Below are 19,385 nucleotides of genomic sequence, written 5' to 3' on the forward strand. Positions count from 1 at the left end.
AGCATGTTGACCGGCTAATGCTGAAACAAGGCTAGTGTTGTTTTTCCTACTTTGAATAATTTGATCCATGACTTAACTAGTTTGGATGTTGAAAGTTGTAATTGTTATTGCTTCAAATATTGAAACTTTCATTGTGATATGCAGTATGTAGAAATGGTGGGTATGTTTTATCGGGTCGGCTCTTAACGCTGCATTATCGACTTTTATTAAAAGAAATAAAATGATAAGATTAGATAGGGAAAGAAAGGATAGGGAAAAAAAAATCTATCTAAATCAGGTCAATAATTGCCAGAAAGTTTTGAATGAAAAAATAATCACTTTTCCTTTCTTACACTTTCTTTTTTAGTAAGAGAAAAAACTCAAGAATACTAAAAGATCAATTCCTCTTATCTTTTCTTTTCCTTTAAAAAAAAACTCAAGAATGCACTGTAAAGGAACTTTGGGTCTAGGACGAGCAGAAGGAAAAAGGCCTTAGGCTAGGAGTGACGAATTTAACCCGACGACCTAAAAACAAATATACGTTTGTAGTTAACATTTTAATCACGTACTCAATCAGAATGTGCATAGTTAATATTAAATGTAAGTTAATTATTAAATGTAAAGATACTGTATATATAATCTACATATATATGTTTATATAAAATTTTAAAAATCAGGGCCCTTAAAAAGTAGAGCGTTGTGCGTTCGCCAATTCGTCCTATGCTTGCCTCCCATGTGTTTTATCATAAAACAACACCGAAATAGGGCAGAACTACATTAAAGGCATTGGTAGCCTGTACTGTGAAAAAACTTTAAAAGTTTGTGTTATTCATTTTTTTTAATGATAAAATATATATATATATATATATATATGAGATATCCATCAATTTAATAATTGTGCAAATTAAGCAAAACCGAAAATGTTGAAGGCTTTTTAAATCCAATAAAAATAGCCAAAAATCCTTGAGAACTACCAAAACTCGAAGCAACATAGTCATTATCATTGATTTATAAGGATACAAGGTTTCTATTAAATAATTTGTGTTCAAGTCACTTTCAATCTTGATTTCTTGTTGCTAGAACAAGATCTGTCTAGTATTTTTAAATTCTTCACTCTTTTATTTTGTAACAACAAAGGTCATCAAGAAATGTTAGACTCCTATGAATTCCATGAATCTTGATCCACAAAGAAACATAGTATCAAAGATGCAAAAATAAGCAATAGTAACATAGCTTAGCAACCAAAATCTTTGTGACCCAAGTTCGCAAGGTTTGAGGTATTTAGTCTTCGAAATATAAAAAGTACAATTAAAAATTCATATCAGACATTTGTGTAACTTAAAAGTAATAATAGGATGGTATGTCATTCAAAAAAACAATAATAAAAAAATTAATGTCTCATACTATTTGTGTACGTGTGATGTTTGAGCACGGAACTGGTGAATTGCACCCGCGAGTTTTATGTAATATGAACTACTTCTTTGCCAAACAAGTTTTATTTTACACCCACATGGCCATATGTGCCCATATATACGCATCACCCATCATTGTTAGTTTTTTTTTATGCAAGGTATGAATTATTTGTGAATGTCAAAAAGTCTATCAATCTATCATATGTTATTTTAATTGGATCGGCTCTAAATAGTCAGCGAGTAAATCCCCAATTAAACTCTCATTAAAGAAAACTGTTTAAGTAGAGCTGAAGTATTTCTCGATGAATCAAGACAAGCTCAACATTCACCTAATGGTTGTGTTCTAAGCTCAAGTTCAATTTGCGAGCAAGTTGCCTTCGAAAAGATTCGAGCTCGAGAACCCGAGTGCCAATAACTCAAAAGTCTAATACAAACTTACATTGTTTGGCCCAAAATATAACACAATACACGAGTAATACCATTTTGAAGCAAATTTATAACAGTTTTTCTTAATATCATTATATGAGACATAATTGAATAACTTAATTTACCTTGAGGGTGCCCATATGTTAACACAGTCCTAAATTACTATATATACTAAAAACCATGCATCTTTTTGCGTGCGCCACACATTTTCAACACTTTTAGTCTCTGTCGTTAAATTTGTTGCAGTAATGGTCCTTATCAGCTAATGGATGTTAAGTATTTCCTGCAATTATAGTCCCTGTCGTTAAATTTGTTACAACAATGGTCCCTATCAGCTAACTTTAACCTTTTAACTTTAGGTTTTTTAATATTTGCCACATAACTTTAACATTTTAACTTTTGTCATATAACTTTAATTTATTTTACTTTTAACACGAGGTTTTTGTTTTATTTAGTTTTTAAACATATGTTTTTCTAACTTTTGTTGCGAAAGTTTCATTTTTTTTACTTTTTATGACGGAAACTTCTACCTTTTGACTTTTTTGTCCCATAAGTTTAATTTCTTTTACTTTTGGCTCGAAAGCTTTGTTTTATTTAGTTTTTAAACTTTTGTTTTTCTAATTTCTGTCATGAAAATTTATTCTTTTTACTTTTTATCACAGAAACTTATAAACTTTTACTTTTTGTCACATAACTTTTATTTTTTGCACGAAATTTTTTTGTTATTTACTTTTTAAATTTTGTTTTTTTAACTTTTGTCATGAAAGTTTCATTTTCTTTACTTTTTATCACACAAATTTATGAAGTTTTTGTCCTCTTACTTTTTGCCACATCACTTTTATTTATTCTACTTTCCACACAAAAGTTTTGTTTTATTTACTTTTTATACTTTTATTTTTTCAACTTCAGCCACCAACGTTTCATTTTCTTTATTTTTTATCACATAACTTTTCACTTTTTAACTTTTGCCACGAAAATTTCATTTTATATAATTTTCCACATGTTTACATGTTACGTAATATCTCCCGGGACAACGCCCGGGAGACAAAAACTAGTTTAGTTACTAAAAAGAAATAAACTTAACATATATGGAAAGCCACGATAAATATTAATGACCTTGTAATTGACATATCAATGTGAAAACACTTCCAAGCAAGACAAAGTGTGATTGTGACATTGTTGGTATGTAGGATCATTTTGGAGTTACTTATGGTTAAAAAGAAAAGACTTCTGACTGATAAACTAAATCAGAATTAAAACATTATTTGATCGACACGAGACTTAATATTATTCTTAGTGACATGATGTTATATTTTTCAGATAAATTGAGCTTGACTAAATTTAATAAGTTGTAGAGATTTTTAATATAAAAAAGCCTTATTTTGAGTAAATTGAGCTTAAATTATATTTGATAAATTATTGACATTTTAGGTAAATTGATTTAATTTTAGGTAACCTAAGCTTCTAATTATTAATTACTTAAATGGATACTCACGCGTTGCAGTGGCGAGAGAGAAAGAGTAGACAGGGTGAGTGAGCATAGAGCGAGAAGGGGTTGGTGTTGTGTGTGTGTTTTGTTTTACTAGTTAAAGGTAGAAATTGATTTTAAAAAATAATAATAATAAAAAAGGTAGTTCAGAATTTATGTGTATATTAGGTGTAAGTAGTATAAAAATTTAAGGATATTTATGATTTGAAGGCTTAAAAGTTTTTTTTTTTAAAAAAGCATGCCATAAGGGATTAAAGATAATGATAGAAAAATTAAAGCCTTTCACTGATGAAGTGAGTGTTTGGATAATCAGTTAATTGATTAGCCAATTGAAGTATTTAAGTCTTTTTATTGATTAATTGAGTTTTAAGACAGTTGGTTAAGTTTTTTTTTTTCGAAAAGTGAATTTCGCTGTAAACTTCGTATCGTGATTTGACAGCGGAAGGTATGGCATACGTTGTCTTAAACGGGTCTGCGCTATAGAGCTTCCTCGAAGTAGAAATGCCTATTTCAAATACCCGATGGGGAAAAATCCCCTATTAATCCGCCCGAATGTACGACGATCAATAGGGGTAAATTTTGTCCCCTCAGACTTGAACATGGGTATACCCAAGCCAAACTCTCATAAAGGGACTTACTTATGTTCTCCCCAAGGCTTGAACTCAAGACCTCATGGATAAGGGGATGATATTTCAACCATTGAGCTAATGCTCAAGGACATAAACAGTTGCTTAAGTGATTGATCGATTCAAAATGTAAATATCTTATTGAGTTATTGGTTAACATTTCCTTTTACATTACCTTCTAGAAAAACAAAAAACATAAACATACAGATGAGTATAGACATAGTATTTTACAATGTGTAAATTAATGTTTGTCTAGGAGTCCAATATAGGCTTGTTTTGAAAAGACTCAGGTTAAGGTCTAAAGGTTTGTTTTGTAGTGAATATGGTTTTGAGTGTCTCACAAAGAGAATTGTAATTTCAGAAACCATGATGATTATTCAAAATAAATATACGGAGTAGTATTTTGATACGAGTAATATTTTGCCAGTTAACAAATGTCTCATAGTTTATTCAAGGAAGAAGCTACCAAAATTTAATCTAAAGAGAGCAGTATTCTGCACTCTGCAGCATAGTAAATCACAAACAAAAAAAAGTAGAAAACACACCTCAAAACCAAATAAATCCACACTTTCAATAAGAAAAAAAAGCCACAAAAATCTAATCTAAAGAAGTATTCCAGAAACCAAATTAGTTAACTTGGTGCAAGATAAGTAGTTGGACCAGTGCCACCAATCTTATAAGCATCAGGAAGACTAGAATAGCAGTAGAGGTGGTTCGACATTTCCCAACCCCAGTCTTTCCTTCTTGATATCATCATTTTTGGCCAACGATTGATTCTTACATAATGCTCCCTCATCTTTCCATGCTCCAAGAAACTCGTAACAATTGAGTAGCAACATTCATGGCCACCCCATACCTGGTCACTAGGATCCGCCGTTTGGGTCCCATCTGGATGAAAGTAGCGCCGCATTGGTGGCTCTGTCCCTTTCCAAACTGGATCCAGGTTACGCCAATATTCTGGAGCCTCCTAATAGTGGGCAACAACGGAAAAATAAAATCTTCTTATAATAATACTCATATTTTATATACATCATCTAACTACATGGTGATATTGTAAGTGGCAGAGTTAGAGATTTAGAGCCATTTAATTGTGAGGTAAAACTCCAATGGTATTACCATCATGTGATCACATGGACCTACGGATAAAGGCTAGAGGTCACAAGTTCAAAACTTGTCGCAAGTGGAGAAACTATATATTGTGATCCATGTGTGAAGATCTTGACTTACCGGGCATGAGTTCTATGCGTTGTGCGCTCTAGGTACCAAGACGGCACATGGGTAGTGCCGTCTCCGAAGATGTAAAAAATTTTCGGGGTCTGGCCCGAAAATAAAAAGTGGGCCTCTAAGTGTTATGACGATAAACATTTTCAACAATTGAAACAAAGTATGACAGTTTTAAAAAAAACAGTTTATATTATTAAGTAATCGTGCAGCTCTCCTTACATTTTTTGAAGCAAAGTTGTCGATCAACACTTTATAAACTCCTGTTTATAAACTTATCTAAGGCCCCTGTTTGAGACTTGATGATAAACTCTTGTTCAATTTTCTCTTTTTCCGTTTTTGACTACCAAATAAATATCTTTTAGACATACTTAAAAAATAAAAATTAACATACATAATATTAACCACTAAAATCTAACTAAGATATATGTTTTCTTAATTTGATAAACAACTAAATAATAAATTATAAATATTATGATGAAGATACTTGTTAAACAAAAAAGTGGGACAAGACTGAAAGGAAGGGAAACAACGACAGGAATTGTTAATTCACTCAATTGGTGTAAGGTTAAATGTCATGGGCTTTTATTTCTGTCAATTTGATACGCAACAGTCCATGAGTTATCAATTCAAATATTTCATAAGAGTGTATATATATAACTTTTATAAAATCATGGGCCTTCAAAACAATTGGGCCTGGCCCTTTAGCACCACTTGAGCCACCCTATCACCGGCTTTGCACATGGGACAAGGGGGTTTCTACCCATTTACCTTTTTAGCTGTGAATTTTGGGTTGTTCTTGTCTCCAATGGGTCAAATGGGACGAACTTTAAAAATTAGTTACCAGGAAACGGGTAATGGATAAAACAGGTTAAAGTCACGTGGATTTTTTTTTCGGTTCATATAACTTTATATATCAAAAGGTAAATATAGTTAAAAAATAAAAAATAAAAAAAAAAACAAGAGTAGTTGTTAATCTGCATTAAAAATTGTATCTTTCATAACAAAATTTTACCTCGTAAATTTGTGATAAGTTTATAACTATCTTATACACTTTAATTATAACACAAGGTTGTATTAGCAAAAAAAAAAAAATTTATGTGAATATTTAGATAAACTAGTCAAAAGGAATCACTGGATCAGTTTGGGTTGTTATTTTGTTTTTAACCTCAAATGGGCCAAAATGGTAAAAAGATCATGGGTCCAGGCAATGTCCACCAAAGAGCAAATACCTTTCCATTGAACGGTTATTAATTTGGGTCCATGTTGAACACTTGAAAGTAAAATACTACTTCTTGATCAGTTTCAAAAAAAAAAAAACATTTTGTTTATTATTGAAAAATAATCTTAGCGTTGATAATTATCTCGTTTTTTAATTTATTTTAGACGGTTTGCAGATCGACTTTAATATGGCTCGACCAAGTTGGCCCATTTTAATTGAACTGACCGGTTTTGGCCAAACACCACCAACCACGTGCCTTTCGGAAGTGAAACTCCCAAGCATGATCACAAAGGTCTTCTTTCTTGATCCGACTCTGATAATAAAGTTAAACAACATATTATTTCATATGATCATTAATTAATAAGATATTATGGAAAATCGTTGTGAAAAGAAACTTACCCGTCTGCCATCTTCGATGGACAAGAAGTAAGTAGACAACTTTGTTAGCCCCTCGATTTGGGAAATGCGTGGTATATGAGCCTTGCCTCTCCATAGCTCTTCACACTATCATCAACTTGGATAAAATACAATTAATTAAGATTTCATTAATTTGGTTCAAAGACTTCCAAAGAATTTGACAGAAAAGGATTTAGTTTAAGATTTCTTTTGTTAATATAACAAGACAAGGAATTGAGTAAATATTTAATAAGGAAAGTGAATATATCGTATATATCATAATAATAAAAAACAAATTAATTAAAAAATAGATTAAAAATACACTTGTTGATAAGGATTACGCTACTTTATATATAACTAGATTATTTTCCCGCGTAATACGCGAGATTAATATATTAAATTTTCATAATATCATAATTATAGTTAAAAGTTAACATGTAAAATCAACTATATTAGCGCAATTTCATTTCTTTTAACTATAATACTTTTTCACATAAGTTATATTTTAAAAAAACTTTTGCAAAGAAAAATATTTCTATAATTGCATGTCACATTTACTATGAATACTTATTTGGGATAGCTGGGTAAATTTATCGACCTTGGAAATTGTAATGTAAAATTTATTGTGAATGTCATATTGTTTTATTAGTTAGATATATGGAATGATATGTTTTTTGAAAAATTTCATTAATACATCAGATAAACATTTTTAGCTATAGTTAATTTTATATCACTATTATACAAAACTATAACAAACGTATGGGTTGGTGGCCCATTGATAAGATTTTAGATCTTGAAAAAATCTAACAGGGTTCGAATTTCAATTCCTATGTTGTAGGAGTAAACTATTAGGGGGGGAGGGGGGTCGAGAGTCTTGGGTTTCATCTTAGGCATGTGTGGTTCGATCTTCGCATACTGCCTAATTGAATGTCACTATGGTGTTTAGAATACTAACTACTAACTACTAAATACTAACTCGTTCTTGGGAAAAAAAGTTTATATACTATAAAAACCATTTTCAAACAATAGTATCATCATTTTTCAGCTAGTAGTATCCCATTTTAATTTTTTTGAGTGACCGAGCTCAATGACATCGTCTCTTCATAAAATTAACTTCAATTTCAAAGGAAACTCAATTATTGCCAATAAAACTCATGTCTCCAGCCTAGAGAACATTTTGTACATACCTAGACCTGAATCCAAAACCTTAAATTCTTAAGTCTTCCCGAGTATAGATCTATATATTAAGTTAAAACTTATTTAAGAGTCCAAACTTTTCCAATTATGTATTAAGGTTTTTTTAATAATGTTATTGTTATGTTATATCCATTGTTACATAATAATGTAATTTTTTTTCCGCGTAATACGCACAAACTAAACATATTAAGTTTTCGTAGTAACATAATTAGTAGTTATAGATAAGGCATGTTAAAATTCGAGAATATAATTATTCAAAAGTTTTTACATATTGAAGTTGTTTAGTAGGATATACATGTTGAGTCCTAGTGTCATTAATTAGATTTTGTTGATAACAAACAATGTCAAATAATGTTTAAGTTTTTAGTTGTAAGCCAAGTCAACTTATGCACTTAAATTAGGCTAGCTTGGATGTCAGTTGAAAGTTTATGACAATATATGTCTATTTACAATATATTAATATTAACTTTGATGAGACTGACATATAAAAATACAAGTATCATATGTTAAAATTGTTTATTATTCCAACTTTATATACTCCATTCGTCCCACTAAAAATGTCATGTTCTTAAAATTTTAAAGTCTGACATTTAAAACTTTAACTTTAAATAATTATATTTGTGTTAGATAATACTTGATAAGCTCAAGTGGTTGAGCACCTGCCTTACAAGTAGGAGGTCTTGGGTTCAAGACTTGGGAAGTACATTGGAAGTCTTTCTACGAAGGCTTGGCTTAGGTATTCCTAAGTTCAAGTCTGAGGAGGCAGGGTTTACCCCTATTGATCGTCATGCCTTCAGACGGATTAGTAAGGGGTTTTACCCCCATCAGGTATTTGAAATAAGCATTTCTCCTTTGAGGGGGCTCTTTAACGCGGACCCGACTAAGACAACGTATGTTAGACCTCCCGCTGTCAAATCGCGACACGAATATCTCAAGCGAAATTCACCTTTCAAAGAAAAGAAAAAGAAAAAAGAAAAGAAAAAGATAATACTTAATAAAAGTTACTCGTATATAAATTGGTTGTGTTTTATACGTGTTTTTTAAGATATAACTTATATCAAGTTTATATAATACATAAAATTATATTTAAGGTCAAAGTTTAAAATAAAAACTGTAAATAAATAAAGCAGGACACTTATAATGGAACAAAAAGAGTATATTTTATTAATATACATTCATACTAATTGAATATACAAATTAATTATGTAAAGGAAAAAGACTAATGTTGTGTTTATTAGATAATGGATTTGATAACAATCCATATTTTATTACAGTATAAAATAGATTTTTAAGGTTTCTTGGCAAATAATACTCGTGAGTTTGTAGATTTATAAATCGCCGTAGAATATATAAGTAGGCATCTATATATATTAAATATTATTAATTTATTTATGGTACTACACATGATAATGATAAAGGAAGGAAAGTTGATGTACGCCTCACATTTAATATTATATTTATTTTTTGGTTTAGATTTAAAGGGGATTTTTTGTCTAATCATATAAAGTGAAAGTATTAATATCGTCATTTAATAAAGTTGAAATAATTAAATTTAATCTAATGGTTCTAAATCAAAGATGACATCCATCCAAGAGTTCCTATTTGTTTAGAAAAGAATTTAGGACCTTATTATATATATATATTAGTAGATTTTAGTATATTGGCAAAAGTCTATTTTACTGCTTCAAGCCTTTGGGTCAAGAAAATTCATGTACTTTTTTGCTTAATGAAGTTGGTTGCATTTCTAGCACATGCATTAATATCAATTAGATTATAAGTACTCGTATTAATTATGTCAAAAAAAAAACTTCAATATATTTCCTACACTTGTCCAAATATCCAATGAAGTCAATCCGAAGACATGATAAAATGAATGAAAAACAGTGTACATGTAAAAAACCACTTTATGGCAGTGGTGGATATCATTATCTATACTACTATATAAAAATTATAACCCTTGTGTTGAAAGTTTACATAAATGGGATATGCGAATTGACTAAAATACCCTTAATGAATTAAATCACCATCAACACTTAATAATAAATTACACCATTAGTCCATTGTATTATAAAATATCTCTACTAACCCCTTTAAATCAAATACTTTTATCTACACCAATAGATGTCGCCACCACGGTCATCGCCGACTCGCTGCCGCATTGCGCTAGTACCATGCTCGTATATAATCTATATACTTACAAGGCGTATGAGGTTCAAATTTTGCTTAGCAACATTTTGAGAGGGTAGCATGGAAAAACTTTGAAAACAAATCACGGAATACCCTGGTTAGGCCGCACAAAGAGTCATAGAAAGTCAAAAGACTCGGCCCGGGCGGCCGGACCAACCCGTTTGAGTGTACATGTCAATTTGCAATTAATTAATACTCGTAAAATTAATTAACTAGCTATCAAATAACAAACATAAGCCAATGGTTAAGAAGCTAATAATATCTTATCTTGCACAACAATGATACGTACATATCCTTCATCAAACATATCATAAGCTACTAGCAATAATTAAATGAAGAAAATAACGATATTAAGGAACGTCCAAATACGTGTTACATACCTTTTTCGACCAAATCACATCACTAGAAGCAACCGTATGCCAGCTATGCGAAACAAGAAGTGTGGATGCCACGCTGTGTGCGTCTAAACAACTAAGTATCATTAACATGATATCGAAACCACATACAACTAATGGGTCGTCTTTCTAATCATAGTAGTACTCTCTTTTGATCATAACATTCCTCTTCCTAATCTTATGCTGCGACAACATTTTTTTGGTTTTTGATCTCTCATATTCATCATTGTTGTCATCTTCTTCAACATTGATGTTTTGATTATCGTCTCTCATTTTGTTTGAAAGTGCATATATAAATGAAGACTTGTAGTTAGTACGAGGAAAAAGAACGTACCGCATATAGATATTAATTTATAAGGGGGAAACCTGTGTGCTAAGGAACAAAGAATACTTTGGTGATGAATATTTGAGACGTATAGTAATGAGGTGTATGTATGGGTGTTGAATCAATCAATGCAAGTCCTCATTAAAGGGAACATAGTTTGTCTGTACCTTTGGACTTAATTTTCTTTATTTTGTCTTAGGTTGACAAGGTGGCGATGCACCTCCTTGCAAGTTAGCTTTTTTGATTTAGTTGATTGTCTATTCAGCTAACATTTTATATATCGTTACATTTATCACATCAACACATCTTTTTTATATATCCTTACGTTTTCCACAGCATCTGTTAACCACACATGACTCAAATTATTAAAATGTGTTAAATAACTATGCTAAGTAAATTACTCGTAGTTTAGTACTATCTGTAATAATAACTTATGAATTTACATTTTACTAATTTTTAGAGTTGAGTGATTAGTTTGGGCGTTTGGTTCTGCTTCAGCAAACTTTGCCGCCTTCATATTAGAGGTGGTAAATTAGGACGACTGACATGTTGGTTAACCAACAAATTGGATGGGTTTGTGACAGAACAGTGATCTTATATGCAGGTAACAAATAAGGTTGGAATACCTAGCTTAGTGTCACATTCAAGCGGCTAAATTGTTACCAAAGCTTTAAAAGTCTACCAATTTTACACATTAGTAATCATAAGTACAAATGCAACCCAAACACTAAGTTAGATCAGTTTAGACACCACATTTCTTATAATTATTAGCGGATAAGCATATGAATAGTATGCTTCTCATATCTATATATATTGATCTCCATTTGAGATCATTACAATATACAAAGACCCCATAATTCATATATATAAGCTTCCAAGCATATGAATAGTATGCTTCTCATATCTATATATATTGATCTCCATTTGATATCATTACAATATACAAAGACCCCATAATTCATATATATAAGCTTCCAAGCATATGAATAGTATGCTTCTCATATCTATATATATTGATCTCCATTTGAGATCATTACAATATACAAAGACCCCATAATTCATATATATAAGCTTCCAAGCATATGAATAGTATGCTTCTCATATCTATATATATTGATCTCCATTTGATATCATTACAATATACAAAGACCCCATAATTCATATATATAAGCTTCCAAGAATGAAAACATTCCCTATAATGCAATAGCTTATTATCCTATAGATGCTTTACTTATATGCATTTTAGATTTATATTTCTACTACCAACTCTCCGCCTAATCCATGAATCTTATCTACATCTATTATTTTGGGGAATTAGTCTTGATTGGAGCCCATATATCTGCTCCGTTGCTACTAGCAACTCCCATTGTATATGAAACTGGAACCAGACGCAACCCTTTGCTTTTCAAGTTATACGACTCTATTCCCTGTAATCGACAATATATCATTTACACATTGTTAGGAGTCAATCAACAGTTTCATTACCACTGCTAACTTCATTGAGAAAAAACTTTTACAAAAATGCACGGATACAAGGCATACATGTGTATGCATATACATACATCTATAATGGAAGGTGTAAAATTAGTAATCATGATATGTCCTCTTCAGTGTTGAATTAGCAGCTCTGGGCAATGGGTCATTGAGGTGGCAAAATGGGCAGGTAGACAGATCAGGTAACAAGTCAAAATATGTGATATTAGTAAAATACAAAACTACGTTTTAATTTTGCAAAACGAGTTTTTTCCCTTTTTAAAGTTAATGCATAGACAGCATAGTTAGCATATTATTATGATTATAAAACTATATTGTTAGAGAAATGTTTTAAACTTTCTTTGATATAGCAATTTAGGAGGTTGCACAGACTTGAATATATTTAATGCATCTGAAAACAGGTTCGACCCATTTGACTTGGTTCCTTTACATCTATTATTTCTATTTGATCTCTTTCACCTGTTATCAATCAAGTTACAACCTGCATCGGCCCGTCTAGATTGACATTGCCACCTCTAATGGGTTAAACAAAGGAAACTTTAAAGTTGATTGGTTCTCACCTGAGACTGGTCCATTGGGTTACTGTGAAGATAAGGAGCACTCAGCACCTGAAACAAAAACGAACACAATTGCTTAATTTGAAGTGGTGGATACTCTCAAAGCTATAACAAATTTAAAGATGCAGTTCAGCCCGATACTGTATTTGTCCGTTTATTATTGAACTTTTGTCTAGTCAGTATATTTCCGTTTCAGATATATAAGTCAAACATTTTCATTAAACTACATGTCCAATTGACATATACTTTGCGATAAATGACTAAATGAGTACAGTTGAGAGGTTATTATAACTGTAAACATGCATAACCTAAAAAAGTAAATCACAACAAGAGCACTGTGGCTGCTGATAAAATCTATCACATTTGAGTTAGCCAGGCAAAACCCAAATATGTCCAAACAAAATCAAGCACTTTGATCCCAACCTTATCAAGTATCGTAAACATTACTTGAGCAGATGTAAGTGTGACTTAAAAGAAAACTATGCAGGTTATTCATATCCTGGGTATAAAGCTATAGAAATAGAGGTGCCATTTCAACCCATTCACTTATATATTGGTTGATTAATGTTGTAAACTCTAATGGATCAAACAGTTAAAACAGGAAAACAGAAAAAAACAGGTCAAAAGTCAACCAAAGTGTAAGTTTAATGCATTAAAGCCCTAAATAATTTTAATCAAGATCCTAAATTGCTTCTGAAATAATACCGAAGTTGTAATCAGATTTGGCAAAACATTTACTTGCAAAAACTATACATCTTTAGACACTATGGGTTTAAGTCGACCTGACACGACATATTTTGGTTTCTGTTTTTAAGCCGCAGAAATTTTTCACCTCTACAATAAACATAATATAAAAACAAGCCGTTTACCTTGACTTGATCATGAAGAAAGTGTATGTAATCCATTGCCTCAAGAAGTACTGAAGCAGTATCTGTCTGCAAAGAAAAGACCTTACATATGAAAAATTTTGCAACCATAATCACTTTGGGGAATTAGACCTTTAGGCTTCTAGATGTCGGTGTACCTTTCCATATGGTGAGACAAGCTGCTGAAGGGCTGCTATCCTTTCACCGAGTTTTTCTTTTCTTTCCTAGTAACAAAAAACCAGTGAAAATGGAATCATCAAAAAAAAATTTAGATATAACAAACACGTGTTGTAAATCATTCAGGCAATAAACAAACAGAAATAAACATGAGGTTAATTAGTGATTTCAGCCAAGACTCAGTAAGAAATCCATATGAAAGTGCGGAATGAACCTTCTCAAAAATACACATCATGTGATGAAGTATAACTTTGACAAGGGTGTAGAGGAAGAAACAAGAAAAAACCTTAGAAGAGATGGACAAACCCGCCTTGTGCCTTTTAGGTGTCAATGGAGTAAGACTACCCTGCTCAACAGATACTGGACTTCGCTTATGTTCCATCATCTTAACCACTGGCTTTATTCCTTCTGTCTTTATATATTCCAAGTATAAACTGTTACAGAGAATAAATAATTAGATAACTGTAAATATTTAGTATTAGCACTTTAGCAGGGGAACCAGGGTACATCTAGCACCGTGGCTACCTTCTAAACAGTTCAAAGCCAGACCATTAAATATGAACATTGATATATATTTGTTACAATTATAATTTCATAACAGATTTGCTACATTAACAATATCATGGACAAGTATAGGGAACTGTGTCAGCAAGAGCTAATGTATATCACTATATCAAGTAGTAAGCTGCCCAAGGGTAACCTATAGTAAGATCATTACACGGATCAGGATCAGACTAAAAAAGAAAGTACCAAGTGTAGATTGTATACTTTAAAAAAAATTTTTTTGTAATTTATGAAATCGCACGGGGTGGTGTAGAAGCTGGGTTACCTTCCAACAACTCAATTAGTTTAAGTCCCACTAATGCCATCAAATACTGACTATAAGAAGCAAATTGTCAAAAGGAACACATATGCAAGTTCCAAGAAGCTGCTATCAACAGAAAATAACTTCATTTATATAAGTATTTGATTAGATAGCCCACAAGGTTGATGTGCCAGGTTAGGCAAGGAACATTAAATCACTATGCTGACAATACACCAACACAAAAAACAAACATGTCATAATAAAAAACATCAAGCAGGTTGCTACGTTTGTCTATGGTCATCTCACAGCCAACCTCTCTTGGATAAAAAGATCCATCAGCCATTCACGACAAATCCGGTATGACTAAACATCAATTATCGTTTTCTAAAGACAACATTTTATAATGCATGCAAGATGTAAAATATCAACAACAGGTGAATGCAACGACTTATAGTTCTAGTCAAACAAACCAACTTACATATGTAATGACAATATAAAATTTAATTAAGCACATATGGGTCCTAAGATAGCATCATTAGATTTAAATAAGATAGATGATATCATATTTGATTAATTTTAATGTATACATATCTAATTACTTAGATTATTTATCGGGCCCATCATTGTTATTTAAAAGAGTAGGTGAGTATATATCCATATAGAAGACATGTGTTCTTCTAGAGCATCAATAAACAAATATCAACTGTGCATGTCGATATCATATAACCAAACAAAACCACAAGTAATGAAACATTAAGTTTCAGCTCGATATACTGAGCAGCTAACATTGAACCTAGCTAGCACTAAAAGTATCGAGACCATATAAAAAAGCACAATTAGCGTAAAAACTAAAAAGTACTTCTTTTATTCAAAATGATGAACAAGCGAAACAAAACTTATATGTGTTTTGGGCTGGAAAAACATGTTTTTACGCTTCTATGCTAAGAATGTCCAACACCGGTCAACTAAATTGTTGCAACTATATAGATCAAAACTACAGCTGTCTACACTTCAATTTTCCTTTTCAATTATTCGTTAGTTCAGTCAAATAGAATACCGATGAATACAGAAATATGAACTCTAAAAGTTCCTAAATTTTACAAACAGATCATTTATACGATTTGTAATTCAACAATTCTAAAAAAAAAGTAAAAACAAACCAAACCACAGCTACTAATATACATATACAGGTACTAGTGTTCCTAAAATTATAATGCAATAATATGTAAAAAGCAAGTGCATAATTTTATGCCGCCCTACGACACAATCCGTAAACCAAACCGAAAAATGATCACATCAACACCACAATACACTTAAAAAAACAAAAAACACATCCTTTCACATACGCCTTTTTACAAGTGTCAACCTCCGAAAACAAATATATCTATTTTACCATTTTACCCTTTTCAGTTCACGACAACGCTACACACGAAAACATGGCTAATATTGTCATTAGCTACTCGTACTACGCAACGCAATGATTAGGCATTCTCTAAAACTGTGTGATTTTTTTTCCGAACACTTGTTTTGGGACGGAGGGAGTAATTAACAAATAACCACCAAAATTATTGTTATATATAATAAATATAACAATTTTCAACAATTAACGAAATCAAAAAGATAAGTAACATAATCAATAATCAAGCAGAAAAAATAACCAACCCTAACTTACTTAACAAAATTCTGGGGAGCATTCACAGTTTCTTCAATTCATAACCGAAATCATATCATATTTCTGTATGTATATAATACATATATACATACATACATAACATCAATATGTATATAACGAATTTATTTTTACTTTTTTATAATGCTAAAAATAGAAAATCGCTCGCCGGCGGAGTGAAGGAATTTCAGTGTTTGTGTGTGTGTAATAGAGAAAGCAGTTCAGAGTGGGAAAGGGGATTTTGAAAGGCGTTTGGTGATGTATTTATAATATAAAAATAAATATGTGAAAGCATTTTTATTTTAGGGGATTCTACCTTTGAATTACCAAAATTATACTTAACGTTTATATTTTTACCTTTAATGAATAAATTTATACTCTAAATCTTTATTTAAATAATTAACACTTTAAGGCCTTATTTTTTAAAAATTTTAATATCACAATTAGATCAACCTACATCACTTGACACCGCTAACACCACCAATAACATCATCACCGACACCACCATCACCGCTGCCGGATTGTACGGGTAATATGTTCGTATAATATAAAAGGGAAAGGGAATATGAGGGGTTTTTCACCTAAGTTGGTATTAAATAAATATTATAAGAAAAGAAAGGATGACGTGATATTTTAAAAGAAAAATATATCTATATGTATTTACTTTACTTTGACAGCTAATATCCAACTATGTGATATCACTGGTAAATGGAGTTGTTTGCTAACTTAACTATAGTTACCGTTTTGGCGTTTTGATGCTACATAATATTTAGGGAAGTGATATTATTAGTACATAACTTAATTGATTTACTATAATTATACATTAATTATTTGTAATTATATTTTAGCTAATACTTGTATTGTATAGTAAATTTATCAAGTTGTATGCTACAAATATCACATTCAATATATTTACCTCTAAATTGACACAACACATTGAGACATGAGGTTTTACTAATGGGAAATGACAAATTAATGTACCACACAAAATAATGATACTATCACAATGCACAAACTTCACACCATACTATACAAAAATGTGATGCGTAGAGATGGTAGATTTATTATTTGTTGTGATATCAATATCATTTCCTCTTATTGATGGATGAGAATTAATGAAAAGTTATAAAGATCTTTGAATTAAAATAAAGGGATTCATTTAACTTTTTCAATTATTGTTTTAATTTATTAGTAATAAACTTAAAAACATAAATGTTTATGATAAATGTTTAGAAATGTTAACGTAATACTCGATTGTTTAAACTTAATATTTTAGATTTATAAACTGAAAGTAATTTATGTCTTTTATAAAAAAAATTTAAAAAATAAATATTGACCAAAATTGATCGGTCGAGTCGACCAACTTTTGACCGGATCGATTGATTATGACCAAAGTCGACCCGAGTCTTGAATGTTGACAAACTTTTAGTACGAGCTACCCAGAACTGACTTGTGGAAGAGCCAATTCAAATCCCAAGCTGGCCCAGTTTTACAACATTGCTTATAGCAATGGGTTATTAACTTATTATAAAACTCTAAAGGCGATTTTAATGGTGGAAATTGTTTTCTTTTATTTGTCACTTCTATATTTCTAGAAAATCGAAGACATTTTTCATATCTGGATAACAAATGAAAATTTTATAAACGCGTTCAAAACCACCTGGTGGAGTAAGGGGCGAAGGGTAACAGGAGGCAGGGTCGTATGAGGAAGTTAATATAATTCGAGGTTTTCAGAAAATGAAAAACGAAAAACAATTGAAAAGTACTTTTTAATTTTCAATTGAAATTTGAAAACAATGTTTTTTTTTCCGTATAGTTTTTTTATGAAAACTATGATTTGATCGAAGTTTATACTTTTTATTTTTTCTTGAAAAACAAAATTAAAACACAAGGGGTGTTTTCCTCTACTAAACGACCTCTAAATAACTTGAAAATTTGAGCACCATTTTGGACTCTATATTTTCTCCTCCATCCCATTCTTCTCCTACCGCCACCTTTTTCCCCTTGTCTATCGTTAAAAACTTTTTATCTCAAGAACCATTTATCGTTGGACAAAAAAAAGTCTATGTATGCTCTTAAAATATCGTCCTTTTTCATTCAAGATATGATTAACATACTTTTGATGACTTTTTAATTCTCAATATTTTGGTAGTATTTAGTTATCTACATATGTGCAAGATATATATAACTTACACATGTGAGAGTAAGTATCTAAATGCATTTAGTTTGTTTACATATGTGAGAGTAAGTATCTTAAAATATCGTCCTTTTTTCATTCAAGAGGTGACTCGAAATACTTTTGGTGACTTTTTAATTCTCAATATTTTGGTAGTATTTAGTTATTTACACATGTGCAGTATATATATAATGGATTAATATCTCATAATGTAATCAATTTACACGAATAGTCATGGTATGTATCAAACTTTAATTATGTGCATTGCATATAATAAACTTTCAAATTCTGTTCATTGTATATATCCAACCAATAAAAAACTTACAAGTGGTAACCTATATGGTTGACACGTGTACGCGAGTACATACAATGCATAAGATTTGAAAATTCATTACATACAATGCACATTGTTGAAGTTCGATACATCTATGACAATTCGTATAAAGTTGTTTACATTTTAATGTCCTAATCCCTATATATAAGTTACAAATGTGAGAATAAGTAACTAAATACATTTAGTTTTACATATGTGAGCATAACCCGTTTATGTGGGAGCTCAATTGATTTGAGAATGGTTTGGATTCGATAGACGATTATCTAAAAACAGTGGTAGTTGGATACAGTATGGGCTCCGCCCTTAACTACAGAGGTTCTACCAACGGGGTTGGTTTCTACTAGTATCTAAATGAGAAAGAAACGTTTTACATATGTGTAAACTCATAAATGCAAACATAAAAATAAAAATTCAAAATTCGTTGAAAGTAAA

At 31.1% G+C, this 19,385-nt stretch overlaps 1 protein-coding gene across 1 annotated transcript; it reads right to left on the bottom strand.

The window, feature by feature from the left end:
- Positions 1-11,938: 11,938 nt before the first annotated feature.
- Positions 11,939-16,664, bottom strand: LOC122582569 (transcription factor bHLH153). Its single transcript, XM_043754980.1, has 6 exons — positions 16,447-16,664; positions 14,256-14,403; positions 13,951-14,016; positions 13,796-13,861; positions 12,930-12,977; positions 11,939-12,302 (listed from the first exon to the last, which is right to left on the bottom strand). Exons 2-6 carry the CDS (start codon positions 14,352-14,354, stop codon positions 12,177-12,179), a joined length of 405 nt encoding a protein of 134 aa, XP_043610915.1. The 5' UTR covers positions 14,355-14,403; positions 16,447-16,664; the 3' UTR covers positions 11,939-12,176.
- Between the last annotated feature and the right edge of the window lie 2,721 nt (positions 16,665-19,385).

The sequence above is a fragment of the Erigeron canadensis genome, chromosome 9 (assembly GCF_010389155.1).
Source record: "Erigeron canadensis isolate Cc75 chromosome 9, C_canadensis_v1, whole genome shotgun sequence".
Taxonomy (NCBI): domain Eukaryota; kingdom Viridiplantae; phylum Streptophyta; class Magnoliopsida; order Asterales; family Asteraceae; genus Erigeron; species Erigeron canadensis.

What these genes read in the sequence shown, in the direction of transcription:
- LOC122582569 (XM_043754980.1), bottom strand. Translation starts at nt 14,354, where the DNA reads ATGATGGAACATAAGCGAAGTCCAGTATCTGTTGAGCAGGGTAGTCTT. An exon ending in GTTTGTCCATCTCTTCTAAG is followed by an intron (nt 14,017 to 14,255) that starts GTTTTTTCTTGT and finishes TTTTGTTACTAG; the next exon opens with GAAAGAAAAGAAAAACTCGG. An exon ending in TTCTTCATGATCAAGTCAAG is followed by an intron (nt 12,978 to 13,795) that starts GTAAACGGCTTG and finishes TTTTTGTTTCAG; the next exon opens with GTGCTGAGTGCTCCTTATCT.